This window comes from Phoenix dactylifera, unplaced genomic scaffold, assembly GCF_009389715.1.
Source record: "Phoenix dactylifera cultivar Barhee BC4 unplaced genomic scaffold, palm_55x_up_171113_PBpolish2nd_filt_p 000275F, whole genome shotgun sequence".
Taxonomy (NCBI): domain Eukaryota; kingdom Viridiplantae; phylum Streptophyta; class Magnoliopsida; order Arecales; family Arecaceae; genus Phoenix; species Phoenix dactylifera.
The window spans coordinates 366938-379003 of NW_024067760.1; the positions used below are offsets into that span (position 1 = coordinate 366938).

At 39.8% G+C, this 12066-nt stretch overlaps 2 protein-coding genes across 4 annotated transcripts; both read right to left on the bottom strand.

The window, feature by feature from the left end:
• Positions 1 to 147: 147 nt before the first annotated feature.
• LOC103706576 (germin-like protein 9-3) lies at positions 148 to 3295 on the bottom strand. Its single transcript, XM_008790724.4, has one exon. The coding sequence runs from the start codon at positions 2717 to 2719 to the stop codon at positions 2090 to 2092; it is 630 nt and encodes a 209-aa protein (XP_008788946.2). The 5' UTR covers positions 2720 to 3295; the 3' UTR covers positions 148 to 2089.
• Positions 3296 to 4848: 1553 nt separating this feature from the next.
• On the bottom strand, positions 4849 to 11756 carry LOC103706578 (germin-like protein 9-3). 3 transcript variants are annotated; one of them, XM_017842637.3, is made up of 3 exons: positions 11023 to 11756; positions 8506 to 8968; positions 4849 to 5876 (listed from the first exon to the last, which is right to left on the bottom strand). In XM_017842637.3, the coding sequence occupies exon 3, from the start codon at positions 5696 to 5698 to the stop codon at positions 5021 to 5023; it is 678 nt and encodes a 225-aa protein (XP_017698126.2). In that variant the 5' UTR covers positions 5699 to 5876; positions 8506 to 8968; positions 11023 to 11756; the 3' UTR covers positions 4849 to 5020. The 3 variants fall into 3 exon arrangements, with proteins under 3 accessions (XP_017698126.2, XP_038973721.1, XP_008788947.3); XM_039117793.1 differs by having other exon boundaries at positions 8506 to 9453; XM_008790725.4 differs by having other exon boundaries at positions 4849 to 5872; positions 8506 to 11756.
• Between the last annotated feature and the right edge of the window lie 310 nt (positions 11757 to 12066).

The window sequence follows — 12066 nt, forward strand, 5'->3', positions numbered from 1 at the left end:
TCGAAGACTGCAGAAGCCCTTGGCAAATGAAGGCGAACTGTACCCCTAGGTCTACTAATCAGTGTACGGTATTGCAAAATAAGCTACAACAATCTCAAGTACTTAAGTTTGCCATAGCCAATCAATTTCTGCTTGTATCCCCAATCTTTATATTGGGGAACTGGCAAAATTAACCAATTAAAAATTTGAATGAAATCTTATTTTTTTACCATAAAATTAATCAAATAATTTGTAAAATATTCTATAAAAAATTCTAAGATCATGTAAAATCTACTATACATTATTGATGCACGAGTGGGAACTCTAGGGTGTCTCTCAATATCTGATTTCTACTTCATCCTTTTTCATACGCCAAACGTTCTAAATAATATACCCCATCTGAATTTTGGCTATCTGCTGGTTAGGGATGGTTAGCATTTTAGCCAGCCATGTAAGAATCCAAGATGCCAGGATAATTTTAATTAGTTAACACCCCATATGGTAGGCTAACCTGGTTACCTTATTTCACGGATGAGTTCAACCAGTAGCTAGTTAATTCAGTAGTGGTTACCAATAGTTAAATCTATCTTTCTCTGGTTAGCTATTCGGCATCTAAGTTGGACGAAGCTTTGCTAAGCAGGCTACTTAAAACTACTGTTATATGCCACATGGTACATGGGGATTAAAACAAAAAAATAATATTTGTGCCATAAAATGGAGAATTGAGGAACATTAGAATGGAGAATTGAGGAACATGGGGATTAAACAACTTTTTTTTATGTGCCATAAAAATATTTAAATATTATAGGTGGGTTCAAATGATTTAATGAAAACGCATCACATCAACTATTCTATGAGACTTTTCCTCAATGTATCCACCTTTAGTTGAATGACATCTGACAAGGGGTTTAGAAACAATACTTTTGGGTAGTCAAAATAGCGGCAAGAAATTAATCTCTCTTTTTTAATACGTAAATAATTTATTTATTTTATGAATTTTTTTAATATAAAATGATCTGCTTGGATTTTTTTTTTTTTGTTCATAAGGGCAATTGTTCTACGAAACAATCTCCATTCCTAACAAATAGAGGTTCTAGTTAGAGACTTACTTAAATAATTGAAGCAATGCAATGCTCCTATAGTGTCCGCTCAATCACTTGTTCAACATGGTATTAAGAGATCGATGCGATTCATAAGGGCTCGAGCATTTATAGAATCCACATATTTGTGCAGCTTACATTGGTTTTCCCCCTACCAGAGGATTACAACAAGGTATTTTATAGTGCGTAACTAATTGAATAAACCTATATCATCAGATCCCCAGTTAAATTACCTTTTCTTATCATACCAATCATCTTGTGAATTTAACAGTTGTTTTGGTATATTTATGCTTTTGATGTAGCTAGTTGCCCCTAAATGGCCGTGGAATATGTTACATGCAACTTCATTGGCAATGCTAGGTACTGCGATCTTTGTTTGGTTTCGATTAAACTTACACCCAATGCTTTGCTTGACTTCCATTTGATGTTTAGCCCATAATTAGCATTTTATGTTTATCACCAGCATGCATGATGTTTATCATATCTATTTTGCCCATAGTTATGCATAGATGTCTGCTAGGCTGGAAATAAATATACAATGACCATCCCAATTTAAGGACATTAATGACCTCCTCTGAAAACTGGGCATTTCTGAGCTCTGCTCATCACAGAAAAATCTTTTAAAAACGTTATTAATTAATTACAACCTACTTAGGAGAAATATTCTAGTCTGAAAGTGATTGCAACTTGGAGCAGCAGCATGATGGCGCTAGCCAGCTCGGTTGTATCTAAACTTCATGCAGATGGTTGATTTCTGACTGATGGTTTCCCTTCGCAAGAACTTCAGTTCCCACCGTTGGAACTCAAGAAAAATAGATCAGAAGCTTGCATGGCTTTCTGCCATATAGAAAAATAACGGGGGTAATTGAACATAAATAATAATGGGCAGCCAACAGGATTATTAGAAAGAGAACACGAAGCAAGAATTATGGAAGAAAGAAACAGGAAGCAAATTCCTGAGTAAAGCCATCAAATATTCATTTTATGTCAAATAACTGGACGCTTCAAGCTCAGGCCTTCGGTGCAAACCCAGCCTTGATCTTCTGAACCGTGGCTACATCGGTCTTGAAGGAGTTTGCGAGGATCCCGTCGTCGATGCCGGTGGCAAACACACTCCCAGGGATTGATACAGTCCCAGCACTGGCACTGCCGAAGGCGGAGATGGCGATTGCCTGGCCTTCTCCACCGTTATACTGGTAGTGCACCAGTCCCTTGGGGAACACAAACATGTCCCCAGGCTGAAGAGTCTGAACGTAGAGCTTGTTTGCGGTGTCGACAAAGCCAACGTCGAGATAGCCCCCAGCGAGGAACAAGAGCTCAGAAGCGCGAGGATGGGTGTGAGGGGGGTTGACCGCGCCCGGAGGATAGAGGAGGACGGCGTAGGATACGCTCTGCCCATTGAGGGCCGGGAACTCGGCCATGGACGCTTTGAGCACCGTAAAGTTCTTCGGCTCTTCGCCATTTAGTGGATTCCGCATGCCGCTGAAGGTGAAGAATCTCCCATCGATAAGGTTCGAGGTGAGGTTCTGTGGGAGGATGAAGTCTGCGAGGATGTCAGGGTCGCTGCACTGAGCGATGAGTGGAATTGCAATGGAGACTAGTAGGAAGAGCAAGGCATGGCTGAGAGTGGTAGCGGCCATTGTTGATAACAGCTGGGTCTGGTTTTAATGGCTAGAAGAGGTAGTGAGCAAAGTGGTGCGGATCTCCAAGAGGAGGCCATGGATTTGTATAGAGAGTTGTGTGGCCGGCTGAGGGTAGTTCGGAGTTCACAAGGATGGCTTGTGTTTCTTTATTCTTACATAGTACCAGTGGTTCCCTAGGAAGTAATGAATGGAGGAAAGAGGCTCCGTGGAAGCAGCTAAAGCTTTAGGTTTCACGAGGCATCTTCTCCACTTTGTGCTGATGCTGTGTTGTTTTAAACTGAGGGAAGATCTCATGTAATTTGAATAGCAAGAACTGAATTTCCAAGTCGAGTCAGGAACTGACACCTAAGAGTACAAATTGTTAAACAAGTAGCTTGCATTTTGATTTAAGAGTAACCCCTGGCCAATTGTGGAGTTTGGTGCTAATGAAATCAAATTACCAACCAATTAAAAGTGCTTTTAAAAAAATTGGTTAGGCTTTTCCTTGAGGCCAACTTTTGAATGTACATATGCAAATGTGCAATAAATTCTTCCTCCTCCTCTTTTTCTTCTTCGAGAAGTAGAGAAGCCGGCCAAAAATTAGAACCTAGGTTTCTTATATCAACACAAGAGGTTTACCAACTTCATACCCTCACAATTATGTGGTAATTTCAATTCAGCTTCTTCATGGTCTAGGGAAGTAGGAATATATTCTATTGGTGCTTCTAAGCACTGTTTTAAAAAGAATTGAATCCTTTTCTGCAGAAACTAATTTAGTGAACTAGGTGATTTAAATTCTAATTCTGGCAACATATAAGATGAAACATGGTATTAATTCATATATTCTAGAAACTATGTATAAATGGAATAAGTATAAGCATGCCTACTAAAAATTTATTGAAGAAATGTGTGAATATACTGTAACTTGAGAAACGGTTCAAATGATACAAACATGACATTATATGATTTAATTATTAGCTCTAGCTAAATGATTAGACCATTCGTTTGCTTTCATAAATGAAGGAATGGAGGTTTACTGTCATTTCATTAGAACTCAATAAGAGAAGTTCATGGATCTGTGATCGATTGATTGTAAAGCTGGATGAATTTTCAAATTTCTTTGTGAAAGAAACTTTCTACCAGTTCGATTGTCAGCCGTAACCACTGCCGCGCTTGCTTCAAGAAAGAACTAAATTGTTTTGCGCAATTGAGACCGATTACTTGAGGACCTTTGGAATTTTTTGCATGATACAACAATATTTCATCTACATACTTTTTAATTGTTTCACTAAATTGAAGCTACCTTGGTGGATTTTTCTCCCCCAGGTAAACCTTATTATGAAAATAATAGTTCCTTAACCTTTTTGGAACATTATGCTCCATTTTGAGTATGAGACTCAAATAATTATGATTATTTCGTCCACTGCTATGCTTGGGTAAAGGACAAGCATTTTCGTTGGGAAATTTTAACACAACATAACAAAATTTTCATTTTACCCTCATTAGCAAAACCTTGTTTTCATCATATTTTAACACCACTTGTCTTCCATTCTTTGTAATTGATGAATGTTCTCAAACTATGCATTTCCAAGATCTTGTTTCATTCCCTACAACCCTCATAAGAGTGATGGTGGTGCCAAAAACAGCATTTGGAGCCGTTCTTTCAATTCCATGACCATAAATGAAATAAAGGTGTTTTAGTTTTTTCCTACAGATGAAATTGATGTAAATAAGACTAGATCCTTATTAGATCAAGACAAGAAAGCAATTCAATCACAGCCTGCTCTTAGTTTCCATAACCTGTCTGCTTTGAAGAATTGTAAAATTCTTTCCAAATCGTTTCTAAATTTCCAATGATATGTTAGTTACTGATCTTCATGTTGACAAATAGATATATTTTCTTATCTTATATCTCAGGCTTTCTAGCCCATATGTTGTAGACAAATATAAACGTTTTGTTGATTGCTCCGAATTAACATACTATGTAATCCACGTCTGGTGTCATGCACAATATTACATAGAACTTCCATAGTTGTAAGAAGATTGCCCCTGGAGTCTCCTCTGTGTTAAGAAAAAGGATGCCATTCCTCATAACTCAAATCATTGAAAAAGGGAGGGAGAGAGAGAGAGAGAGAGAGAGAGAGAGATAATTTAATCGTAGAAAACAATTTATTAATGAATAAGTCGGTGACAGACATGGATGTCAATGCTCTCCACAAAAACAATTCAAAGGCAACATTTTCCTAGGAAAGGTGGTAGGACAGCTGATTAAAGGAACTTGCAATGTAAGATGATTGAGATCACAAAAGAGCTTCAAGTTTAGGCCTTCGGTGCAAGACCAGACTTGATCATCTGAATGGTGGCGACATCAGTCTTGAAGGATTTTGCAAGGATGTCATCATCAATTCCTGTTGTAAAGACACTTCCAGGAACCGATACAGTCCCAGCGCTCGCACTGCCAAATGCAGAAATTGCAACCGCTGGGCCTTGACTGCTGCAATACTGGAAGTGAACAAGTCCCTTGGGGAATACAAACATGTCCCCTGGTTGGAGTCTCTGAGTATATAGCTTGTTTGTAGTGTCCACAAACCCGACTTCAAGAAAGCCATCGACAAGGAATAGGAGCTCCGCAGCACGGGGATGAGTGTGAGGGGGATTGACAGTACCAGCAGGGAACATCAGTATAGCATAAGAGACACTCTGCCCATTGAGAGCTGGGAATTCTGCCATTGTAGCTTTGAAGGCAGTGAAGGCTTTTGGCGGCGCTGCATTGACGGCCATGCGCAATCCGGTGAAGGTAAAGAAGCTGCCATCAACAACAGTGGCGTTTGGTGGTAGGACAAAGTCTGAGGTGATGTCAGGATCACCTGCAGAGGCCACATGAGACATGGCAAAGGCGAGCAGTAGGAGGAACAAGACATGGCTGAGAGCATTCAGGGCCATGGTTCCCAACTTAAAGTTCTTCTGGGCTATTGGATGTGGTGTTGCGTTGGGCATGTTCTCCAGAGCTTTGCGCAACCCATGTATTTATATATGCTTGGGTGGACAGATTTGTAAGCCTCATCCATGGCACGGCCATGTTGTTAACCTTGTGGCCGCCTGAAGGAAATAACTATGCCAGTTTGTCATTCCTCCTATGGCTTCATGTGAACTTATGACCAAAGAAGGGACCTTCCTGATGAAACCACCAATATGGACCACAAGGGGGAAAATTAAATGGAATATGAGAATGTGAATAGCATCTCATCTTTGGAAATACCATAAGCTGAAATCCTGGATATCTCAATCACAGGTTGATCATCTAAATAGATAACCAAAATACAGGGGAAAATAGTAGTTTAAGTTCACCTCAAAATACTTCTAAAAAGAAGCCTCAAAAACTATATTTGATGGCCTGCACTATTATGATGAAATAGGAATATTTAGCTTTAAACTAACACCTTGAAATCCAGATTGATTGCAGAATGATAGAATCAAGAAGCAGAATATTGTACAGTTGTTCCTCTGCCAACTAACTGGTTATATCTACATGCTGATGAAATGAATGAGAAGTTAGATAAAAGATATCCGATTTCTCATAAAGAAACTTTTGTTCAATGCAGGAGAGGACTGCACAGTTAATTGTTAATCATTTTATTCCTAAACTAACTTTTTCTCTGTATCTGTATATGATTATGCTGTCTTTGGATTAATAGTTATCAAAACCAAAACTAACTTTTTTTCCGTTGACCTTAGAGCCCAATTTCCGGCCGGTGATCATCGGATTTTTGGCGAAAAAGGGTGACACCCTGTTTCCTCTATTTTCAAGAGATTGGCCCTTCTTCTTCCTTTTCAGTTGTCCTTCATCACCGATGTTTGTCGCTGTGGTCTTCCTTCGGTCCCTCGCAGTAGCTTGAAGCTTTGGCCAGAGTTCCGGTCATCAAGATGCTATGAATTTGTTGGCTTAAAAGGTTGAAACCCCTATTTTGGTCAGTTGTTGCGGTTGATTTCTTGCCGCTAGCCGCCGTGGACAGCCGCCAGCCGTCGGTTTGGTGAACCTCAGTTTCCCCACCAGCAGCCACCCTCTCTCATCCTCTTCCTTGGTTAGAGAGAGAAGCTTCATTCTCTCTATGTTCTTCTCTCTCTTCCCTATTCTTTCTCTCCTATTTCTCTCTACCTAGACTTTCTCTATTTACTCTCTCTGTAGGGTTGTTAAGTTCAGTAAGAACTCTTCTCAGTGATTTTGAATCAATCCTAGTGAAGTATCCTGATTTATAGACGTCAGGCAGTGTGCCGACCCTACTTTGACCCTTGCCAAACACTGTTAATTTGGATCACCTGCTATTTCTACCGAACCATCTGTACCTTGATTCAACCATGATTAGATGAAATCACTTTGATCGAACCAATCGGGATGTCAGGCACTCCCGCTTGGTTAGCCCTGTAAGGGTGTTGGAATTTAGAATCTTTATTCTTAAAATAATCATGGCAAAAATTTAATGAAAATATAATTTTTAAATATCAGGCTCCGAGAGGAATTTTCAGAATTGATTGGATCTATAATTGGTTTCGTCCACAAGGTAAGTGATGTTTCACTTTTTCTAAATTTATCGATAAATCATAAAATTATTATATCAACATTTTGAATAGTATTGTTCATGACGCATGAATTTGATCAATAATATTTTATTATTGAATATATTTTATTTTGGAATATTATGATGATGTATGATTATGTTATGAATTATTCTTAATCAATTTTGATACCGCATGATTTTTGATATTTTTATCGAATTGGAATATGAAACACTATAATTATTTTGAACTTTCGATCTGCCTATGTTAAGGACCTCACCAATGGGGGGCTAATACATTAGCACTTGATTAGCCCGGAAGGTTATGCCGCAAGAAGATGCACGGCATACCGCAAGCAGATACACAGTCTTGAAGGACTTTGTCACAAAATAATGTGCGGTATCATGATCCTACCGCAGAAAAAATATAGTCACAACTCATTGCTGACAACATGAACTGAATATGTTGAAAGAATTGGAATTCATGAATAAAATTCAAATTTTTAGAAAGACCAATTAAGAGTAAGGCCGTGCATGTGACCAGCAATCTTTAATGAGTCCAAAGGTATGAATAGATTCTATTAAGAAACGAAAGAATGTAAGGTTGAGAAGCAGATATCCATTTGTCTCCAAGACCCATTATATGCCAGATGGTCCAACTGAAAATAACTGCAAAATGATGTAGTGCCTGTCCTTAATTTCTTGTCTGATTTAGGAAATGTTTTGATGAAGTTGCCAGATGCATAATTTTTGAAGGTTTTGACTGATGTCATGGTTAAACATAAGGTTTGGCCATTACATGCTTTCCAGGTAATGTTTAGTTTCTGATAAAATTTATCAAACTACTAAGAAAAAAAGTCATACAAGCAACAGCCACTGGTACCCATGAAGTCAAATTAGCAAAAGACCCAAAACTACATCTAACAGTCAATTTCAGCCACCAACTCATGATTTTTTACAATAAGCTAAGCCTTTTTTCATGTTGACGATTGAAAATTTTGTTGCTTTGAAAAAAGATAAACAAAAGAAACAAAATGAATCCATATCATATAAGCTACACCAGATGAACAAAGATTTACATCCCCATAGCATAACATGGCAATACTAATGATTTCTATTACTAGCAAAACAAATATATGGCCATAATCATGATTAAAAAGATTAATTTTTCCCATTGGCATATATAATATCTGTTTTACAATATAAAAAGCTGCTCAATTATTATACAACATTGTGGGAAAACAGAAACACCTCATTGCAAATGCAGTTTATCACCAAAGCCCCCACAAGAATAGGGCCCTTCTTTAAAGTGGTGAAATCTGTTTGCATCCCCTCTGTACAATAGCCGATACCATCTTAGTAAAGGTGTGGCAGTCCCCACATACTCTAAGATTCCTAGTTATCCTGATTCACAGTTGTTGCAATTAGACCAACCACAATTGCCAGCTTCTTGCTGTGATTGTATAAGAACCCTGGTTTAAGTTCCTCATCCACATCATGCAGCACAAAATTAGTATCAGGAGCATAGCTAGCCAACTCCAACTTCTCACTCAGGACCTTCAACATTTCATAGATCTCCTTTAATTATGTATAGCTCTTGTCACCCACCCTAAACTGATGTGTCTAGTTGTTACTCTCAATCCATGTCCAACCAGGTGCCTTCTTCAATCTCCTGCTGGACATCAAATGTGTCACCTTGGCCACATCTTCCCACCTACATGCATTGGCACATATATTAGAAAGCAAAACATAATTCTCAAAAGTACTTAGGTCCAGTTCAAGAAGGCTTTTTTCAGCCTTCTCTGCCAACTTTATACTCCCATGGATCCTACAAGAACCTAACAAAGACCCTCAAAAGCTCTCATCTTTCTAAAATGTCATCCTCTTGGACAATTCCATTGCAACATCAAGTCTTCCTGCTCAGCCAAGAAGAACCACCATGCAAGTGTAGTGCTTTGCATCAAGTTCAATCGAGTCATCTCTCTCCATTGCATGGAACAACTACCAACCTTCATCAACCAAACTTGCATGACTACAAGCAGACAAGATGGAAAAGAAGGTAATTCCATTTGGTTGCATTCCACTCTGCAACATCTGAAGAGAACAACTCCGGAGCTGTTTTGCCATGCACAGGAATTCTATAAGCTGAGGAAATGACATTGTTTTCCTTCATCTGATTAAAGATCTCCCTGGCAGCATCTGTGCTGTCACATTTGGCATACATATCAATCATCTATGCTCCAAGATGGAATATATGGAATATGGTTTTAGTAAGAAATAGAGATAAAGATGGAGTGAAAAATGATGATCATGAAGTTCTGTGATAATTTTTGGTATTTAAAAATGATTATTCATAAGGAATCAGAGATTGAAAAGAATGATATCCATAGGATTAAAGCAGGGTGGATAAATGAAAAAGTACAACTAGGATATCATGTGATTGTGGGATACCTACCAAGTTGGAAAGAAAATTTTATAGGATACATATACGACCAGCTATGCTTTATAGTACATAATATTGGGTAGTTAAAAAACAATATATGCACATAATGAATGTGGCCGAAATGAGAATATTAAGATGAATGTGTGATAATACATGAAAAGATAGAATAAGAAATTAAGTCATTCATAAAAAATAGAGGTAGCATCAATTAAGGATAAATTTTGATAAGGTCAACTTAGATGGTTTGGACATGTACGATGTAGACTGAGGGATGCACCAGTACGAAGGAGTGATTTCATATAAGTAGAAGGAAAGAGAGGTAGAGGTAGACCAAAAATTATGTAGGATGTTCCGTATGTTTCAAAAAGTGTAGTCCTAAATGGAGAGGAATGGAGGAAAGGATTCATGTAGCCAACCTAAACTAGTTTATGGTTAAGGCTTAGTTGAGTTGAGCTGCATATCAATTATCGCCATCCCCAAAATCACATGAAATGAGATTTTCTTCCTCGATATGTAATCATGGTCCATCTTATAGCCTTATCATGTTCCCAAGCTTGTACAAAAGCAAAAGCAATGGTCACCATGGTGACCTTATCAGGAGCAATGCCTTCTTCCTTTATTCTATCAAGAAAGGTTAGAGACTCCTCAGGGTTCCCTTACTAAGCACACCCAGAAATCATGAAAGTCCAAGTCACCATATCCTTATTCGACATCTTATCAAACACCTTGCAAGCATCTTCAACATGCCGCATCAAGCATACAAGTCAACTAGCGCCGCCAACAACCCAGACTTCCAAACAAGATAGTGGATTTCCATACCTAATTGGATTGGTATTGCATCTATAACACTGAAAGCAAAAGGTAAATTTGTAGCTACGAATCCGAGAGCCAGAACGAATGTCCTCCCTCAAAAATTCTCAAACAATTCTCGTAATTTCCAGTCTTCACAAACCCACTAACCATCGCACTGGATGACACATTTTCCCACTCTTGCATCCGGCAAAAGAGCATGCGCATCGGCCAACGGCATGCTGCGCATAGATGCATACGAGTTTGTTTGAACTGGGATGAGTTGGGACGAGTTCCGTTATTGCACCAGGACTGACATACAGGACCTGGGATCAAGGGAAATGGGGGAAGAAGTGGGTTTCCGGGATTCCAGCTTCAGGATATGAGATGAACCTTTGTTGCTCTAAGACGGAGTCTAAAACTATGGGTGTCGCCGCCACAGCAAAGGAAGAGGAAAAGAAGAGATTTCTGGCTTCATGAGGCTGGAGGGAGAGGCGTAAAAATCTAAATTTGAGCATGGGATTACTAGCCATTACCAGGGGAGGAGAGGCTCCCACCATGGGAACTTATGTAAAGGGCCACCGTGGTGAGGCTGGCTTGGGTTACCGCGGGGACTACAACGGCTACTTTTTAAGCAGTGGAGAATCTAACACAGGGTTCGAAGAGTAGTGTACGCGCCGTGTATGAACAGTTGCTTTGATCTTCGTGCTTCCTTTTTTTTTTTTTTGGACACTCCATCGAACACCTTCTATGCAATTGACGAATGGGGGATCGGGGTGGTGATACAACGGGTTGCTCCTCCGGCAGCGGGAGCCGTACGCCGCCTACAACAAGCGATGGGAACCCAGGACTCAAGGCGGCGCAAAGCCGGCTGAGGCAGGTGTGGTGGACAAGCCACATGATCTCCGACGGGGAGTTGGAGAACCTCCGGAGGTATTTTATGGATATTCTTGAGCGGCTGGAGGAACGGATCGAAGCCTCAAGAGAAGGCGCAGGAGAAGTTGGCATTCGTCACTCGAAGCCTGGGACAGAGGGTCCCGGCCAACTAGATTGCTTGAGAAATGAAGGTGAGGGGGAAGCTCCAATACGAGGTGGAGGCATCTCCCCTTGCCGAGGTTCATCTCGTCTTCCATTTCAAATCGGAGGACGATCGCAAGGGAGCCCTAGCCGGCGGCCCTTGGCTAGGGGTGACAAAATATGATCCGACTCGCCAACCCGATCCGTGTTCGACCCGCCATAAACAGGTTTGGGTTTGGCCTAAACAGATTCGGGTCGTAAACAGGTCGATCCGTTTAACCTGTTTATTAATTGGGTTGGATACGGATTTTAGATGTCTGACCCGTTTAAAACCGTTTAACTGTTGGGCAGGTTAAACTGGTCTAAACAGGTTAAACGGGTTAAACAGTTTAAACAGGTCTAAATAGATTAAATGGGTCTAAACAGGTCTAAACAGGTCGGGCTGGGCAGGTTAAACAGGTTGGGCTGGACAGGTTAAACAGATTTAAACAGGTTAAACGGGTCAGGATGGGCAAACAGGTTAAACAGGTCGGATCGGGTTAAGTAAACAGGTTACCTGTTTA

Bases quoted from the DNA above. Each gene is read 5' to 3' on its own strand.
- LOC103706576 (XM_008790724.4), bottom strand. From the start codon at position 2,719: ATGGCCGCTACCACTCTCAGCCATGCCTTGCTCTTCCTACTAGTCTCC.
- LOC103706578 (XM_017842637.3), bottom strand. From the start codon at position 5,698: ATGCCCAACGCAACACCACATCCAATAGCCCAGAAGAACTTTAAGTTG.